We start from the raw sequence: 19,505 nt of genomic DNA, 5'->3' as shown, positions 1-19,505 counted from the left end.
CCATAATGCTTTGGCATACCTAATAGGCATATAGTCATGGCAGGGCTAGGGGCCATTGTTAGAGCCCCGGCTGCATGGAACCAAGGGAGTGACAGAGGGAGCCCCAGTCACTATTGAAAATGGCAGGAATCAGAACTCTCTCTATTTTACAGCCCACACACTGCAATATGGATTAATAATACGTCCAAGTGCAGGAAGGGGTTAAATAGAGTTATAAGCTCTCCTGACATGTCTGTTTTGACACGCTCCAATGGCAAGGGGAATCAAAATACCCAGTTTTCAATTATTCGTACTTTTCCAGGAAGAATTACAGAGGTATGGCACAGTACAGAATTCTAAGCAAAGATGCTCCAGAATTGTTATTTTATTGCTAATGCCAGTATTTACTAAAACAAACATCTTCGGACACGTTTAGGTTTAACATTCTGTGCAGATTTTTTTTTTATTATATCTTTATGGCGGTCAGAGCTCCGTTTTCATGACACAGAGCTCCGTAGATATGGATTTAAAGGGAATGTGTCGCTATAAATTTATTTTTATTTTTTCAGTGAAACAGTTAGTATTTAAGTGATTAAACATTGTTTTAATTTTTTCAATTATAAATTAGATTCTAATTTATAACATTTCAATGTGCTGGTCACTAGAGGGAGCAATTCCCAAAATTGCAGCATTGCAATGTGGTAAAGCAACCTCATTGCTTTATGCTGCAAATTTGGTGTAGACACACACGCTCTAGGGAGCTCACACAATCCCCCCTCCCTTATCCTGGCTAGTGCCAGGAGAAGGAGGTGGTTGAATCTTCTAATCCTCCTACACTGTGCATTCGCTCAGAAAATGGCGGACACAGTGTAGGAGGATTAGATACAGTGGTAATCAGACAGTATAACACGAACATAATACACACATCACATACACAAACATAACTTACCTGCTCCTGCCGCCTCTGCTGCCTCCGATCCTGCTCCTCGCATCTTCGCTGCCTGGAACATATGTCCTGAAGCCGCGACCAGAAGAAGTCATCTTACTTCCGGCCGCGGCATCCGGTCCACATGAAAATGGCGCCGGATGTTGCTCTGCCGAAGACCTTCCTTTTGGACTGTTTGGGAGCGGCGCATGCGCCGTTCCCACACAGACGGCGTACACTATAGTGAATGGAACGGCTCCTGTTCGCATTCTCTATGGGGATGTATGTGCCGTATTCCATCTCTGTATGTGTCGTTAATCGACACATGCAGAGATGAAAAAAAAATGGCAGCCCCCATATTGAAGTAAAAGAAAGAAAAAAGAAAAAAGTACAACACAAAAACACAAATAAATAAAATGTATTTTAATAACATACTAAAAGCAAATTTATATTAAAAAAAATGTTTTCGCGACACCTTCACTTTAAAATACAACATGCTGGCTGTATGCAGCTGCCACTAGGGGGAGCTTAGGAGCTTCCTGCATACTGTGTTATTATGGAGTTCTATGTATAACTGGATGCAAGCTCCCCCTAGTGTTGCCTCAAGGCAACCAGAATGGCATAATTTACTTTCCTTCATCGCTATTAAGATATAATTGGAAAATATTTTGAAAATAAATGGCCTTTAAGGGTTGACATTCACTTTAAGGGCACCCTACAACTTTTAATTGTTAGCATTTATTTTACAGAATAGTAAAAGGTTATATAAGTTTGTAACGGACACTGATTAAAAATTCAGACTGCCTCCTCCCTCGTTTCCCTGCATGCTCCTTCATCACAATGTTCAGAGTCTCTGTCTGAGGAAGGGAACAAGTCCTGGATCCTCTCCAAAAGTTTCTCTGTACAGCAGTGCGAAGAAGGAAACCTAGCGATGCTGCTATTAAAGGGTAAACTCATGAAGACAACACCTTTTCAAATTAAAGTTGGATCGGGGATTATCTTATTGCCCGAAGTCCAACTTCAGAGACCCCTTCATATCTGCTGTTATTACCAGGAAGCCTGTGCCTAAGGCGACAGGAAGGAGGGGGCGACATCTCTATTCAAAGGAACGGAGATAAATCGGAAGTTATACATCACACTGTCCTGCAGTCCTCTTGATTTCTAAAAATGCAGACATTTATTTCTTTCCCTACAACACAGCTTTTTATACTTTGGGGCCGATTTACTATTGGTGTTGCATCATAATACTAGCCTGTTGCCCCATCTTTTTGGCAAAAACACATTTAAGACACATTTATCATTGAAATACGCTAAAAACAGATGTATGCGACATGCCCAGGAAAGGGGCTTGCTTATCGGGACAGGGGGCGTCTTGAGATGAACCAAATTGCACCAAAAATGTGGCGCAACAAAGTGGTCTACAGTGTCAGCCAAGCGGTGGTATAAAGTTAGACAGAAGTGCGTGACATTTATCATCCAGCATGAGCCGCTATGATAAATTTGGTGCCTCTAGTTTAATTGATAGCTGTCTGAATTTAATGGGGTTCTTCAGGGGACCCGAAAAAAACCAAGATGGTATTAGTAAATCTGCCCCTTTGTGTTTCAATTCTTCACCATTTTCATTGTCAGTGAATGGGAACACTCTGGTTTACATTCAAAGGCTGCAAACTCGTACATACCTTGTCCTGCTCGCAGCTGAGAAGTGGATACAATTGAGTTCAGTGTAGACAATACTCTATGAGCTAAATACATCAGTAGCACAAATCTCTCTGGTAGTTTGCTACAATGTATCGGTCTCGGGTCCAGGCTGGATACAATTGTGTTAGTAAATGTGTCCAATTAAGATTTTAGCACACATATGGTTGAAGTGGTAAGGGAGATAATATAATTACTTCTTTTTTTGTAGGGGAATGGAAAAAAAATATATTCCTCAATTTTTCAGGCTGCAATACTGCGCTCTGTTGCTACGAGTGTGACGTCATTGTACAGTATGGAGCAGTGTAAGGAATGATGGGGATGCAGTGCTCACTAGAGCGCCACGGCCTCTTCAAACAGCTGATAGACGAAGGTGTTGAGAATAAGACCCCCACCGATCAGATATTGATGGTCTAACCTGGAGATACGTATATGTTAACCGGATCCCATAATAGCCTATAGGTGACAGATGCCACGAGTAGACATTTGTCACAGGCATACATCATCCATGGGCTATTATGACACCCGTTTTACGTCATGAAAAGTAATTAAAAAGCCAATGACGTATATGTTGAATGAACGCTTGTAAAATATACCACAGAATGCGTTTGTTTATTTTTTTACTTATTTTCTTTTTGCTTGTACTACGGAATAGGATTGGAGTCAACCCTTGGAAGCTGAGCACCCTTTAGGAGTATAACTCCAGCTTTGTCACAGCGCCACCTTACACCTTGTTTTCTATATACCATAGAGTGTCACACGTCACCCCGAGGCTCCATGTTAAACAATGTACCACGCAGTATGCAACTTTTTGCAGGATCCCATTGTATGGCATAGCATAGTCTGCTACACATTTCCATACCTAAAAAAAAAGTATGCCAACGTATACCAGCCCAATGGAGCCCAATAGGACACGCTCTTGGCCTCAATAAGCTAATGGAGACCTATGGACACGTTTAGTATATAGGACAAGAAGCCTTCTTAGCAATACACAAAAAATATACATCACAAACGTGACAAAAACTGGCCTTAACTGTTAGGGCAAATTTATGAAAACTGGCATCCTCTTATTCTTGAAAAAAAGGGCGACGTCCTCCATATCCTCCAACTGAATTTAATGGGGAAAAAAACTGCAAAAAAACTGAAGCGATTCCGCAGCATAAATTGACATTCTGCTGATTAAAATAACTGCACCGCAGGTCAATATATGAAACGTTTTGCATCCGATTTTTTCCTGCATCATGTGGATGAGATTTGTTCAGTCTCGTGATCTTTGCAGCTACTGTAAATGCTGCGGACTTTCCACACAGAATTCCATTGCGGAAATTCCTCAGCGTTAACGCTACGTGGAAACCCAGCCTAACAGGCGATTTGAAAATGGGTTCCCGTCCACAGGTGCTGATCTCCATAACCTCAAGGTGGGGCAACGCTTGTTTCAGACAGTTTTAAAAAAGACGTATTCCTAGAGATCTGTGTATATAGGATCCTTATAGCAGTCTATGGTCTCTCCCAGCGTAGGCCTATTTTATGGGATGATCATCTGGATTTCCCAATCCAGTCAAAATTATTTTCTTATGTCATAGATTATTATACATGTAAGAAGATGACATTGGTAAAGTCTTGATCTTGGGTTATCACTGAATAAAAGAACTCTATAGAAAGCTTAAACCTCTGACACAGCTGAGAGATTTCGGTCGCTGGAAACCAGACCAAACATTCTTAGTACAGAAATCTCGGATCAGTGTGAATGGGTTGGAGTTCTCTAAATGTAGTGTCCTGACAATACCATAGAGGAGTATTGTTTACATTGTAATGCATTGAACATAATGTTATATGTTGTGTTATGCTGCCACCTAGTGATGCAGAATTGTCATTACAATCTATTTTTCCAGCCTGTAAAGGGTGTGGCTGGAGAGGAGGGCCGGAGGCAGTTCCCATGAGGCTTTGCAGCAGAAAGTTGTGGAGGAGTCGGTTCCAGGAGAGGAACGAGGGAAGACAGCCTGTGAGGAGAGCTGAAATAATACTGGGCCTCACAGCATATTTAGTTCAGAAAGCTTCTGGCCTGAACTAGAAATTAATACAGGGAAACAAACCTGCGTAAAGAGAAGGAAAGCAAGAGAGAAGAAAGTTCATTTTGCTGCTTGCAGATAGGAAACTGCCTCCGCCTGCCTCATCCCGCCTGCCCTAGCTGGATAATAACTTCTATGTGGAGCCAATCTGCAGCCTGCAATCTTCCAGTAAAGAAACTGTGAGTTATTATTATACCAAGTTACATCACCGTCTCCTGCGTGTTACTCTGCACTGCACCCACTAACAACAAGGGCACCCCATATCCCATCCACCAGGAGACAGCACCACAGGGTGTGCCCCAGGGGGAATCAACAACTACCACCCATACATATGCAGATCCCCCTCCTTCACTGTGCCAGCTCCGCAGGAGTGTGAGAGGACTACAGCCACCGTGAGTACTACAACTCCCAACATTGGTCTCTGCACTTTCCCTCATCCCCATCGGGCTGTTGCACATAAATTGGAGTCACGAACAGGATTAATACACCTCTGTGCCTGCTAAAGAGACTTTATTGTGGCAAGAAATTATCACCAGCACATGTGGGGTTAAGCAGCCATCTTGGAAAGACGGTGTTACTTATGGAACTTGTGATAGAAATTGCTGTACTGACAGTGAATGTGATTAGAGACTTTTACATTGAATTGATCATTGTTTTAGCAGAACAAAAGTGGCATTAGAGACTGTTTGCATTGAATTGTTTGCTGCATCACAACTGCTCTTAGTTCCACCCTCGCTCACTTGAAGGCGGGAAAGCAGAGAATCTGCCCAGCAACAGCAAGGAACCTCATGTTACAGACCACTACAGTGGAACCAAAGTTCCTACCTACTGTTGCAGTGGGGAAGGAGAAACCAGCCGGAACCACCGGAAGTAGATGGGCGCCGCCATCTTGAAAGTACAGAATCTGAGTCACAGCGGCCGCTTATATTCCAAAAAGACAGAGAAAGAGGTTCCAGCTCCAAAACAGTGAGTACCGCTGAAAGTTTTTACAATTCAGCCCAAGTAAAGATGAACTTGTCGCATCAGTGAGCACAAATAAGAGACTTACTACACATTCTGCTACTGAGCATCTCGTTGCTAGGGGCAACGATAGGAATTTATATTAGAAATGTCTGACGACAGCGATAACGGCTCCCCCAGCCGAGGTGGATCACCCACAACCAGGCATATAATGCCGCTGACCATGCCGTATTATTTTGGAGCACCCTGGCCTCCCCCGCTACAAAGGTGAATCACATACCCTGAGAGAATTTAAAGGGAAAATGCTTGCTATGTTCCGGTTATATCCAGTGTCAACAGAACAGAAGGTGGAAATTCTCATTGGCCAGCTAGGGGGCGCTGCATTCTTGAAATAGGGGGCGCTGCATTCTTGAAAGACTACTGGTCACCTTTGAAACCAGGACAGTATCAGAATTGAAAATGCGCTTCTTTAGCAAGAAACAACAGCCCGGTGAGTCCCTTAGAGACTATGCTTTATCCCTACAGGAGGCACTGAGGGCCGTTATAGAAGTGGACCCACGTGAAGCACAGAATGCAGATAACACACTGCGGGAGCACTTTATTGAAGGAGCTGAAACAAAGTCTCTGAAAAGTCAACTAAAGATGCTGTCTGCTCAACGTCCTGAAAGTACGTTCCTGGATTTTAAAGAATTGTCCATCAGAATCCTGGGGGTAGAACTAAACCAAGAATCAACCAAATTTGCTGTGTGTCCTGCTGACGGTTATGGAGATGCTAAGCTCATGTGTCCTGTGTCTCCAGGAAATACTCTCCTTGCTGCCCAGGGTGCACAAGTACATATTCCAGATGCAGTGGCTGATTTAAAGGACCAAGTCGCAATCCTGACTAAGAGCTTGGAGAAGGTGTGTCATAAGCTTGAACAGTTAGAGATGCGTCCTCAGCCAGAGTGTGAGTCCCCACAGCATAGGAGTCGTCCTACTGACAGTGCGAGCAAGGGATACTACAGGAGATCTGGAAGATTGCCTACAGACAGGTTTGATACGCATGGAAGGCCCATCTGCAGACACTGCCACAAAAGTGGTCATGTGGAGAGAGAGTGCTGGCGGTCAAAAGAACATCCCTCGGGTGGAAGAACACTAGGTCCAGAAGATCCAAATTGGCTGACCAGGTATGTCGGGCCCCATCCATTAGTCACCATCCACATTAATGGGGTACCCCTTACAGCTCTGCTGGACACTGGTTCGCAAGTCACCACCATACAGAAAGCCATGTTTGAGAAATACTGGAGCCGCAACCTATTGATGCAGCCACCAGAAGTTTGGCTGAATGTTATTGCAAGCAATGGTGAGACAGTACCCCTGCAAGGTTACTGGGAACCCACCGTTCAAGTGGGAGAGACTAACCTAACACAGCAAGGTGTGATCGTAGTAAAGGTCCATGATGAAGATATGCCTCCAGTGGTGCTCGGAATGAACATCCTAAGGAATTGTTATGGGGAAATGCTAGATGCCCTACACCGATCCCTGCCAACAGCTTCACACTCTGCGTAGAAAGTAATCCAACAGACTATTCGTGTGCTGTGCGCTCAGCAGAAGTTTGCCAACGTCAGAGGAGAGATCCGCCGTGCCCGCATTAGAGATGTCCGTCCAGTGATCCTGAAACCCGGTACCGAAACCCTGCTGTGGTGTCATGCTCGCCCAGGGATACGAGGCCAAGACTACCAAGCCTTAGTAGAACCCCTCCATCTTGAAGAACATCCTATGGTGCTTGCTGCAAGAAGTCTAGTGACCGTTTCCCACGGAAAGGTACCCATCCGCCTCTTGAATCTGAGTGACATCCCTGTGGAATTAAAGAAATACTACTCTGTTGCCCAGTTATTACAGGTCACATTGCAAGACATTGTGGAAGTTTCAACAGTTGCTGACCAACAGTCCACTCAAATACAGAGTACACAAGAAGAGAATTCATCTACACCATGGTGGTCAGAAATTTGTGTTGGGGATATTGCCACGCCTGCTGAACAAATTGAAGGAGTATTGGAAGTCTCAAGAGAATACCATCAGGCCTTCAGTAAACATCCCCTGGACTTCGGGAAGACCAGCATAATGAAGCACAATATCCCAACTGGCTCTCATCCTCCAATTAAAGAGAGATACCGGCCCATACCACCCACTATGTACCAACCTGTCAAGAAGATGATAAAAGAAATGAAGGATGCCAAGGTGATTCGGGACAGTCACAGCCCTTGGGCTGCACCTATTGTCTTAGTCAAAAAGAAAGATGGCAAGATATGATTCTGCGTAGACTACCGGAAAATTAACAATATAACCCACAAAGATGCCTATCCTCTACCACGCATAGAAGAGTCCTTGACTGCTTTGGGAAAAGCTGCTTATTTCTCCACCCTGGATTTGACAAGTGGGTACTGGCTGGTACCTATGGCCCCAGAAGACATTGAGAAGACAGCATTTACCACTCCCATGGGCCTATTTGAATTCAATTGCATGCCCTTTGGACTCTGTAACGCATCTGGAACTTTTCAGAGGTTGATGGAGCGCTGTCTGGGCCACAAGAACTTTGAGACTGTTCTGCTGTATTTGGATGACGTGATCATCTACTCTAAGTCCTATGAAGACCACCTACAACATCTGGCTGAGGTCTTCCAGGTTCTCATTAAGCATGGTCTCAAGGTGAAACCCTCCAAGTGCCATCTGCTGACGCCACAAGTCAACTACTTGGGACACGTTGTTAGCTCTGAGGGTGTGATGCCTGACCCAGAAAAGATTGCTGTTGTGAAGGATTGTCTACTCCCACCACAGTAAAAGAGGTGAGAAGTTTCCTGGGATTCGCAGGTTATTACAGGCGCTTTATACCCTATTTCGCCCAGATTGCAGAGCCTCTACAAGAGCTTCTTAGAGGACACTCAAAGGAACATCTGAAAAGACCAATTCCTATTGAATGGACTGAGGATCAAGAGATTGCCTTCCAGCTGCTGAAACAGAAGCTGATTGAGCCACCCGTCCTTGGTTATCCAGACTACAGTCAACCTTTCTGCCTCTACACGGATGCCAGCAAGAAAGGTCTTTTAGCCATCCTGACCCAAATGCAAGAGGGAAGAGAACGGGTAATAGCCTTTTGCAGCCGAGGGCTTAAAGGGACTGAACAAAATGACGAAAATTACAGCTCGTTCAAATTGGAGTTCCTCGCGTTAGTGTGGGCTGTAACCGAGAAGTACAAAGACTACCTCGCGGCAACACCATTCGTAGTCTACACAGACAACAACCCCCTTGCACATCTGAACACAGCCAGGCTGGGAGCCCTAGAGCAAAGGTGGGCATCTTGTCTTGCAAACTACGACTTCGTGGTCAGGTACAGAACCGGCAAATCCAATGAGAATGCGGACGCATTATCCCGCCTGCCAACCGATGAAGTACCTGCTCAGAATGAAGAAGACTGGGAAGAAGTAGAAATGCCATCCTTCTACACCCGCTTCACCCAGCAGAACACAATCACCATCATGGAGAAAGGACTTTGCTCCCAGCAACAGAGTGCAGAATCACTCCAAGAGAAGGAGCAATGGATTAAACTTCAAGCAGAGAGCCGGGTGATGGGAGAGCTGCAAGATTTTCTCGTCAGTAGAAGAGTACCTGAGAGACTTCGTCGTGGCAATGTAGACCCTGAATTAATCCGTCTCTGGAGACAGAGGAGACGACTCTTCATAAAAAAAGGTCTGATGCTACGCAGCACTCTGGATCCCATCACTGGTGACCGTCTACATCAAGTAGTAGTACCCCGTCGAGATGCAAGAACAGTACTAGAAGCCTACCATGACAGATCGGGACACTTCGGTGTACAAAAAACAGAAGCCACAATCCGCAGACGCTTCTATTGGATAGGAATGCGTGAAGATATTGAGAATTGGTGCAGAGAGTGTCAAGCTTGTGCTCTAAGCAGAGGTGAAAAACATGATCAGAAGGCTCCATTACATCCCATCGTAAGTCAACGACCTTTGGAGATCGTGGCCATAGATCATGTCAAATTTGAGCTTAGCAGATCTGGATACACATATGCAATCACCATCATCGATCACTACACCAAGTTTGCGGTTGCAGTACCTGTCCGAGACTTGACAGCCAAAACCACTGCCGCTGTTTTCTGGAAAAACTTCTGTTAGGGATCTGCCAGGTACTTCATCTAGCTACACTCCTGGGATTAATCAATCCACACCTGAGGCCAGACCTGTTCGACTGACACCTTCTCCCACCAACCAGGGTGGCAGGCTCAGGAGTGGGAGAGCCTATCGCGGCCTGGTCTCTCGGAGTTAGCTCCGCCCCCTGCCCTTTATTACCTGCCCTGTGCTCTCCCTCAGTGCTTGTAATTCTTTTGGATTCCTGGCCCCACTGCTGCTTGCTCCAGCCTGCTTCTGCCGTGCTTCTGCCTTGCTGCAGTTCTGCTTGACCTGCTTTGCTTGCCCTGGCTTGCTTCTGTCTCCGTGTCCGCTCGGGTGTACTCACTTCGTCCTGGTCCTGACTGTTCGTTCGCCGCCCCGTTTCCTCGTGGCGTTCCGTGGCTACTGCCCCTTCCCTTGCGTGTTCCCTGTTTGTCTTCCTGTGCACTTAGCCAGCGTAGGGACCGCCGCCCAGTTGTACCTCGTCGCCTAGGGCGGGTCGTTGCAAGTAGGCAGGGACAGGGCGGTGGGTAGATTAGGGCTCACTTTCCCTTCACCTCCTTCCTGCCATTACATAATTACAAGCCCTTACCTAGTCTACCATTTCTCCTACGCTGACGCTATCATGGACCCCCTTGAGACCCTGACCCAGCAGATGCAGGGCCTCTCCCTACAGGTCCAGGCCCTGGCCCAAAGGGTCAATCAGGGTGACGCTGCTTTAGTAGTACCCCTCACCTCACCTCTAGAACCCGACCTCAAGTTACCTGACCGGTTTTCAGGGGACCGTAAGACGTTTCTCTCCTTCCGGGAGAGTTGCAGACTGTATTTCCGCCTAAAGCCCCACTCCTCAGGTTCCGAGAACCAGCGGGTGGGTATCATCATATCCCGACTCCAGGAAGGGCCCCAAGAGTGGGCCTTCTCCTTGGCTCCTGACGCCCCTGAACTTTCCTCTGTTGATCGTTTTTTCTCTGCCCTCGGACTCCCTTGTCCAGGTTATGGCCCTAGCAGTACGACTTGACCGACGTCTCAGGGAACGTCAGCTAGAACGCTTCAGTGTGCTCCCCTCTGACTTTTCTGCGATTCCCCCCGAGGTCCCGTCTCCTCGCCCCTCCACGGAGGACTCGGAGGTACCTATGCAACTCGGGGCCTCCATGTCCCCTCGTCAACGTAGGGATTTTCGCAGAATGAATGGTCTCTGCTTCTACTGTGGGGACGACAAGCATCTACTGAACACCTGTCCCAGGCGCAAGAATAAGAAGCCGGAAAACTTCCGCGCCTAAGTGATCATCGGGGAGGTCACTTGGGCGCACAGGTATTTCCCGTTAATGTGAAACGCAATAAAATTTTGCTTCCCTTTCAGGTCTCGTTTGCTGGCCGGTCTGCCATGGGCAGTGCTTTCGTGGATTCTGGCTCATCTGCTAATATCATGTCTGTGGAATTTGCTATGTCTCTAAAGATGCCTTGTATTGATTTACCTTATCCTATCCCTGTAGTAGGAATCGACTCAACTCCCCTTGCTAATGGTTATTTTACTCAGCATACTCCTGTTTTTGAACTCCTGGTTGGCTCCATGCATTTGGAGCAGTGCTCTGTACTGGTGATGCAGGGATTATCGTCTGATCTGGTTTTAGGCCTTCCCTGGTTGCAGTTGCATAATCCCACATTTGATTGGAATACTGGGGATCTCACCAAATGGGGTAATGAATGTCTGATGTCATGTCTTTCTGTTAACTCTATTTCTCCCCGGGAGGAGGTAAACACACTTCCTGAGTTTGTTCAGGACTTCGCCGATGTGTTTTCTAAGGAGGCCTCCGAGGTGTTGCCCCCCCATAGAGATTACGATTGCGCTATCGATTTGGTGCCTGGTGCCAAGCTTCCTAAGGGTAGGATATTTAATCTTTCATGTCCTGAACGTGAAGCGATGAGGGTGTATATCCAAGAATGCCTGGCCAAGGGTTTCATTCGCCCCTCGACTTCTCCTGTAGGTGCTGGCTTCTTCTTCGTGGGGAAGAAGGATGGTGGTCTTAGGCCGTGCATTGATTATCGTAACCTGAATAAGGTCACCGTAAGGAACCAGTACCCACTTCCTTTGATTCCGGATCTTTTTAATCAGGTTCAGGGAGCCCAATGGTTTTCTAAGTTCGATCTACGGGGGGCATATAACCTTATCCGCATCAAAGAGGGGGATGAGTGGAAAACTGCGTTCAACACACCCGAGGGTCATTTCGAATACCTGGTCATGCCCTTTGGGTTGTGTAATGCCCCTGCTGTCTTCCAGAATTTTATTAATGAAATCCTGAGAGAGTACCTGGGTAATTTTCTTGTTGTGTACCTTGATGACATACTGGTGTTTTCCAAGGACTGGTCCTCCCACGTGGAGCATGTCAGGAAGGTGCTCCAGGTCCTTCGGGAGAATAATCTGTTTGCTAAGACTGAAAAATGTGTCTTTGGGGTACAGGAGATACCATTTTTAGGGCAAATCCTCACTCCTCATGAATTCCGCATGGACCCTGCCAAGGTTCAAGCTGTGGCGGAATGGGTCCAACCTGCCTCCCTTAAGGCGTTACAGTGTTTTTTAGGGTTCGCCAACTATTACAGGAGATTTATTGCCAACTTCTCGGTCGTCGCTAAGCCTCTTACGGACCTTACCCGCAAGGGTGCCGATGTCCTCCATTGGCCCCCTGAGGCCGTCCAGGCCTTTGAGACTCTCAAGAAGTGCTTTATCTCGGCCCCCGTGCTGATTCAGCCCAACCAAGAGGAGCCATTTATTGTGGAGGTTGACGCTTCCGAGGTGGGAGTGGGGGCCGTCCTGTCCCAGGGTACCAGCTCCCTCACCCATCTCCGCCCCTGTGCTTACTTCTCTAGGAAGTTTTCGCCCACGGAGAGTAACTATGATATTGGCAACCGCGAACTTCTAGCCATTAAATGGGCTTTTGAGGAGTGGCGGCACTTCCTGGAGGGGGCCAGACACCAGGTAACGGTCCTTACGGATCACAAGAATCTGGTTTTCCTAGAATCGGCCCGGAGGCTTAATCCTAGACAAGCTCGGTGGGCACTATTCTTTACCAGATTTAATTTCTTGGTTACCTATAGGGCTGGGTCCAAGAATATTAAGGCTGACGCTCTGTCACGTAGTTTCATGGCCAATCCTCCTTCCGAGAAGGATCCCGCTTGTATTTTACCCCCTGGTATAATCGTCTCTGCCACGGATTCTGATTTAGCTTCTGATATCGCGGCTGATCAGGGTGCAGCTCCCGGGAACGTCCCTGGGGACAAACTGTTTGTTCCCCTGCAATACCGGCTGAGGGTACTCAGGGAAAACCATGACTCCGCTCTATCCGGTCATCCTGGCATCTTGGGCACCAAACACCTCATTACCAGAAACTATTGGTGGCCTGGGTTGCCTAAAGATGTTAGGGCTTACGTCGCCGCTTGTGAGGTTTGCGCTAGGTCCAAAACCCCTAGGTCCCGACCTGCGGGCCTACTACGTTCCTTGCCCATTCCCCAGAGACCATGGACCCATATCTCCATGGATTTTATCACCGATTTGCCTCCATCTCAGGGCAAGTCGGTGGTGTGGGTGGTAGTCGACCGCTTCAGCAAGATGTGCCACTTTGTGCCCCTTAAGAAGCTACCTAACGCCAAGACGTTAGCTTCTTTGTTTGTGAAACACATCCTGCGTCTCCATGGGGCCCCAGTCAATATCGTTTCTGACAGAGGGGTACAATTTGTTTACTTATTTTGGAGAGCTTTTTGTAAAAAGTTGGAGATTGATCTGTCCTTCTCCTCCGCCTTCCATCCCGAAACCAATGGCCAAACGGAAAGGACCAACCAATCCCTGGAACAATATTTAAGGTGTTTCATCTCTGACTGTCAATTCGATTGGGTCTCATTCCTTCCCCTTGCTGAATTTTCCCTGAATAACCGGGTCAGTAACTCGTCAGGGGTCTCCCCGTTTTTCTGTAATTTCGGGTTTAACCCTAGGTTCTCCTCCGTCTCCCCTGGTTGTTCCAATAATCCTGAGGTAGAGGAGGTTCATCGGGAACTGTGCACTGTCTGGGCCCAGGTTCAGAAGAACCTAGAGGCGTCCCAGAGCGCACAAAAGATTCAGGCGGATAGTAGACGTTCTGCTAACCCCCGGTTTGTCGTCGGGGATTTGGTCTGGTTGTCGTCCAGGAACTTGCGCCTTAAGGTCCCGTCCAGGAAGTTTGCTCCCCGATTTATTGGACCTTATAAGATCATTGAAGTCCTCAACCCTGTATCCTTCCGTCTGGAGCTCCCCCCATCCTTTCGCATACATGACGTCTTCCATGCCTCCCTCCTTAAACGCTGCTCCCCGTCCTGGTCCCCCTCGAGGATACCTCCTGTTCCCGTTCTCACCCCTGAGGGGGTGGAATTCGAGGTGGCCAAGATTATGGACAGTAGGATGGTCCAGGGCTCCCTCCAGTACCTGGTCCATTGGAGAGGATACGGGCCGGAGGAGAGGACTTGGGTACCTGCCCGTGATGTTCACGCTGGGGTATTGATCAGGAGGTTCCACCTCCTCTTCCCCACTAAACCGGGTCCCCTTAGTAAGGGTCCGGTGGCCCCTCATAAAAGGGGGAGTACTGTTAGGGATCTGCCAGGTACTTCATCTAGCTACACTCCTGGGATTAATCAATCCACACCTGAGGCCAGACCTGTTCGACTGACACCTTCTCCCACCAACCAGGGTGGCAGGCTCAGGAGTGGGAGAGCCTATCGCGGCCTGGTCTCTCGGAGTTAGCTCCGCCCCCTGCCCTTTATTACCTGCCCTGTGCTCTCCCTCAGTGCTTGTAATTCTTTTGGATTCCTGGCCCCACTGCTGCTTGCTCCAGCCTGCTTCTGCCGTGCTTCTGCCTTGCTGCAGTTCTGCTTGACCTGCTTTGCTTGCCCTGGCTTGCTTCTGTCTCCGTGTCCGCTCGGGTGTACTCACTTCGTCCTGGTCCTGACTGTTCGTTCGCCGCCCCGTTTCCTCGTGGCGTTCCGTGGCTACTGCCCCTTCCCTTGCGTGTTCCCTGTTTGTCTTCCTGTGCACTTAGCCAGCGTAGGGACCGCCGCCCAGTTGTACCTCGTCGCCTAGGGCGGGTCGTTGCAAGTAGGCAGGGACAGGGCGGTGGGTAGATTAGGGCTCACTTTCCCTTCACCTCCTTCCTGCCATTACAACTTCATGCTACCCTATGGATGTCCTGAGAAGATCCTCACTGACAGAGGGTCAGCATTTGAATCTCACCTATTCCAAGAACTGTGTTCTCTCTACAGTTGTCAGAAGCTCCGTACAACAGCTTACCACCCACAAGGCAATGGCCTCTGTGAAAAGATGAACAAGACGCTTATAGAGATGCTGAGGACTGTGCCATCTCACAGGAGGACTAATTGGCCAACCCTGCTACCAGAGTTAGTTTACATGTACAACAACACTGTACACTGTTCCACTGGGTACACTCCCTACTACCTCATGTTTGGTCGTCAGGGCAAATTACCAGCTGACTTAGACCTGGATCTGTCAGTGCCTGATGCCATCAACCCGTTGCCACGAACCGATTGGGTGAGTGACCACCAGAGACGTCTGGCTGATGCCAACAAAATTGTTGAAAGTCGAATGGAGGAAGCCCGCAAGAAGCAACAAATGGATTTTGACTTGCATGCTAGAGCCGAGCCTTTTAAGATTGGTGATCATGTTTGGCTCAAGAATAATCACAGAACGAGCAAACTGGACACCAAGTGGGAAACAGAACCGTACACCATCAAAGCCATCCCATATCCTGACACAGCCGTGTACGAAATAGTGAAAGAAGGCAGAGCACCTCAAGTAGTCCATCGTAACAGACTTAAATTGTGTCAAAAAGAGTTTGTTCCTGCAGAGGCTGAAATCGTTGAGAAACCTCCTGTTGTTGAGAAACTTTTACCATTACCAGAGACGCAGATGCCTGATTTTTCTCCTTTGGATTGGTTCTTTGGGCCTTTAATTTCCTTCATTGTCCCTGACAAAAGTGTTCCGGATCAAGTTGAGACTCAGATAACATCACAGCCAGGGTCTTCAGCCAGCCCAGAGCAACAGATGAACCCAGAACCTGCTTTCTTCGAGGAAGAACCTATTAGAAGACCAGAGAGGAGCACCAGGGGTAAATTACCCGCCAGGTATCTCGACTAACTGTTTCATCATAGAATTGAACATTTTCTCGACCTCATACTTTTTACTTGAACATTGAATGACTTTGCTATATTTACCCAAGTTATTCCGTGCCGAACTTTTGGACACTGTCCCGGTTGGGTTAAGTACTCTTGTACCCCACAAGTTTATATGAGGAATCCACATCCCTGTTCCCCAACAGTTGATACAGGAACTTTACATTGAACAAGAGTCGTCGCCCATATTCCTTATTCTAGTGCCTTAAAGGACTGATGAGACTCTTCGTGAAAGTAATATATTGCACTGTTTTAATATATGCTTGATATGTGCCTGACTTTTCCATTCCTAGGGTTGCAGTTCCTCCATCGTTGCAGACGCCGAGGACGGCTTTTGTTAAAGCAGGGGTGTATGTAGTGTCCTGACAATACCATAGAGGAGTATTGTTTACATTGTAATGCATTGAACATAATGTTATATGTTGTGTTATGCTGCCACCTAGTGATGCAGAATTGTCATTACAATATATTTTTCCAGCCTGTAAAGGGTGTGGCTGGAGAGGAGGGTCGGAGGCAGTTCCCATGAGGCTTTGCAGCAGAAAGTGGTAGAGGAGTCGTTTCCAAGAGAGGAACGAGGGAAGACAGCCTGTGAGGAGAGCTGAAATAATACTGGGCCTCACAGCATATTTAGTTCAGAAAGCTTCTGGCCTGAACTAGAAATTAATACAGGGAAACAAACCTGCTTAAAGAGAAGGAAAGCAAGAGAGAAGAAAGTTCATTTTGCTTCTTGCAGATAGGAAACTGTCTCAGCCTGACTCATCCCGCCTGCCCTAGCTGGATAATAACTTCTATGTGGAACCAAGCTGCAGCCTGCAATCTTCCAGTAAAGAAACTGTGAGTTATTATTATACCAAGTTACATCACCGTCTCCTGCGTGTTAATCTGCACTGCACCCACTAACAACAAGGGCACCCCATATCCCATCAACGAGGAGACAGCACCACAGGGTGTGCCCCAGGGGGAATCAACAACTACCACCCATACATATGCAGATCCCCCTCCTTCACTGTGCCAGCTCCGCAGGAGTGTGAGAGGACTACAGCCACCGTGAGTACTAAATCTCCCAACACTGGTCTCTGCACTTTCCCTCATCCCCATCGGGCTGTTGCACATAAAGACCCTCTTTTTCTGGAATTCACTGCTGACCAGATCACAGACTTTACTGATGTAATTTTCTCTCATTTATCTATGACCAGAAGAGTATTTTGACAGGATTTACCTTTTAAAGAGGACCAGTCACCTCTCCTGACATGTCTGTTGCAGTGAATACTTGTATTCCCAATAAAACCCCAATTCTGGAGCGTCTTTTCTTAGAAATGCAATGTGCCGTTCCGCTGTTACTCCTAGAAGTTTATTAATAAATTGACAAGTGGGTGTTACCAGTCCGCTAGTCAAAGGGGCTTGTCTCTTCTCATGAGCTCATTGCATAGAGAATTTTACAGAACCTGTTGAGTTCAATAGTTGTACAAATCCAAATGCTTCACCTAATAGTGGCGGCAGACTGTGACGTCCGAGTAAGAACTAAATGTGGCCGTAGTAAAACTGTCTCAGCTGAGTACTGTAACGGTTTAGAGACTTTTTAGTGTTCACGGACCCGATATGGTTAGACCCGGAGTCTCTGTGGGTCAGTTTTACGCCGTGTGCCACCATACATGTACATGAGGCCCTAGTCTTCATAAAATGTAAAACCCTATGAGGTCTTATGAGTACAAATACAAAGGGTCAAGTGACAACCACATGTGAAGGTATTGAGATACCTTGAGATTACGATTCTTAGGGCCTATCCTCCAGCTATAAAGAACAACTACATGTCCACTATTAGGCTGGGTTCACACGACCTATTTTCAGACGTAAACGAGGCGTATTATGCCTCGTTTTACGTCTGAAAATAGGGCTACAATACGTCGGCAAACATCTGCCCATTCATTTGAATGGGTTTGCCGACGTACTGTGCAGACGACCTGTTATTTACGCGTCGTCGTTTGACAGCTGTCAAACCACGACGCCTAAAAATACAGCCTTGTCAAAAGAAGTGCAGGACACTTCTTTGGACGTTTTTGGAGCTGTTTTCTCAATGACGTCCAAAAACAGACGTAAAAAACGCCGCGAAAAATGCGAGTTGGTCAAAAAACGTCTGAAAAGCAGGGTCTGTTTTCCCTTGAAAACAGCTCTGGATTTTCAGACGTTTTTGGTCACTACGTGTGCACATACCCTTAATTGCATTCAAAGTTTAGTTTTCATAAACAATTGGTTATTACAATCATTTCCAACCATAGATGAATTTTGTTCTACCAAACATTGTGTGTGCATTAGTTGTTACATAGAAAATAGTGAGCTTCATAGTTTCCATAGTTGGCCCATTCGATTTTTACTTGTGGGGGAACTTAAAGGCCATGGTGGATAAGAAAAAGATATAAAAAACATGCAAGTACTTCCATGGTGGACTGGAAAAATAGAAGAAACGTGCAAGTACATCCACCTCATGGGCCAAGCTGTGGACAGAGATAGGATTGATTATCTGCCCATAGACTTGGTATGGATCCTCCGTATGGTCTCTATCTGGCTTGGTATTTGCTGGACTGAAAAAGTTTGGGAATCACTGACCTAATGGAACAGTGGGGTAGACTTAATCATATTTAAATATACTTACATATTTTAAATAAGTTTAATATTACATATGAACTCTTAAAGGAATATCCCAGGAAATACTGAGGCATTGGGTAATACCAAGTCCAGAGCCAGAGGGGGATGTGCATGACACAGGAATAGAAAGAGCTCTCAATAGAAAATCCCTGTGCCATGCACCCGTAATAACACAAGTTTGTACATTTTGCCGGAGTGTTCCCTTAAGGCTGATGATAGATAACTTCTTACCCAGAGGCTGTGTGGCACTACCTGGGGGGAGGGGGCTGTGTGGCACTACCTCGGGGGAGGGGGCTGTGTGGCACTACCTGGGAAGAGGGGGCAGTGTGGCACAACCTTGGAGGGGGGCTGTGTGGCACTATCTACAGAGGGCACTAAGTTTATGGGGGTACAAACTGGGGGCCTAACTTTTCTATGGGGAAAAAAACAGGGCCTAACATCTATATGGGGTTACAAAGTGATGTTTTCTGCCATATTACTGCCCCCGTGAGTTCACCCGCAATGGGGCCGACTAAGACTGTGTCGCCCAAGGGCCCACATAAAGCTGGAGCCAGCCCTGCACACACATAACATACATATTAAAACACACACATAGGTAGGTACACACACATAATTACACACACATAATAATACATACATAATAATACATAAAAAAACACACACACCCATACACACACCACACAATAACACACATACAAATACACATAATAACAAACATAAAAAGACACACACAAAAATACACACATGATAACAGACACACACACACAATAGTCTTAATAACACACATAATAACACAGGTATCTGCTCTTTGGTACTTGTGGGTGGCCCTTAAAAGGGCCTTTGGGTCAATAAGAGAGGCTT

At 46.8% G+C, this 19,505-nt stretch overlaps 1 protein-coding gene across 1 annotated transcript; it reads left to right on the top strand.

Annotated features, from left to right (window-relative positions):
* Window positions 1-4,576: 4,576 nt before the first annotated feature.
* Window positions 4,577-7,179, top strand: LOC142750918 (uncharacterized). The gene is made up of 2 exons (XM_075859893.1): window positions 4,577-5,634; window positions 6,154-7,179. The coding sequence occupies exon 2, from the start codon at window positions 6,271-6,273 to the stop codon at window positions 7,174-7,176; it is 906 nt and encodes a 301-aa protein (XP_075716008.1). The 5' UTR covers window positions 4,577-5,634; window positions 6,154-6,270; the 3' UTR covers window positions 7,177-7,179.
* The last annotated feature ends 12,326 nt before the right edge of the window (window positions 7,180-19,505 follow it).

This window comes from Rhinoderma darwinii, chromosome 3 (genome assembly GCF_050947455.1).
Source record: "Rhinoderma darwinii isolate aRhiDar2 chromosome 3, aRhiDar2.hap1, whole genome shotgun sequence".
NCBI lineage: Eukaryota > Metazoa > Chordata > Amphibia > Anura > Rhinodermatidae > Rhinoderma > Rhinoderma darwinii.
Note: the sequence above shows the minus strand (reverse complement) of the source record. Positions and strands in the feature narration are given on the sequence as shown.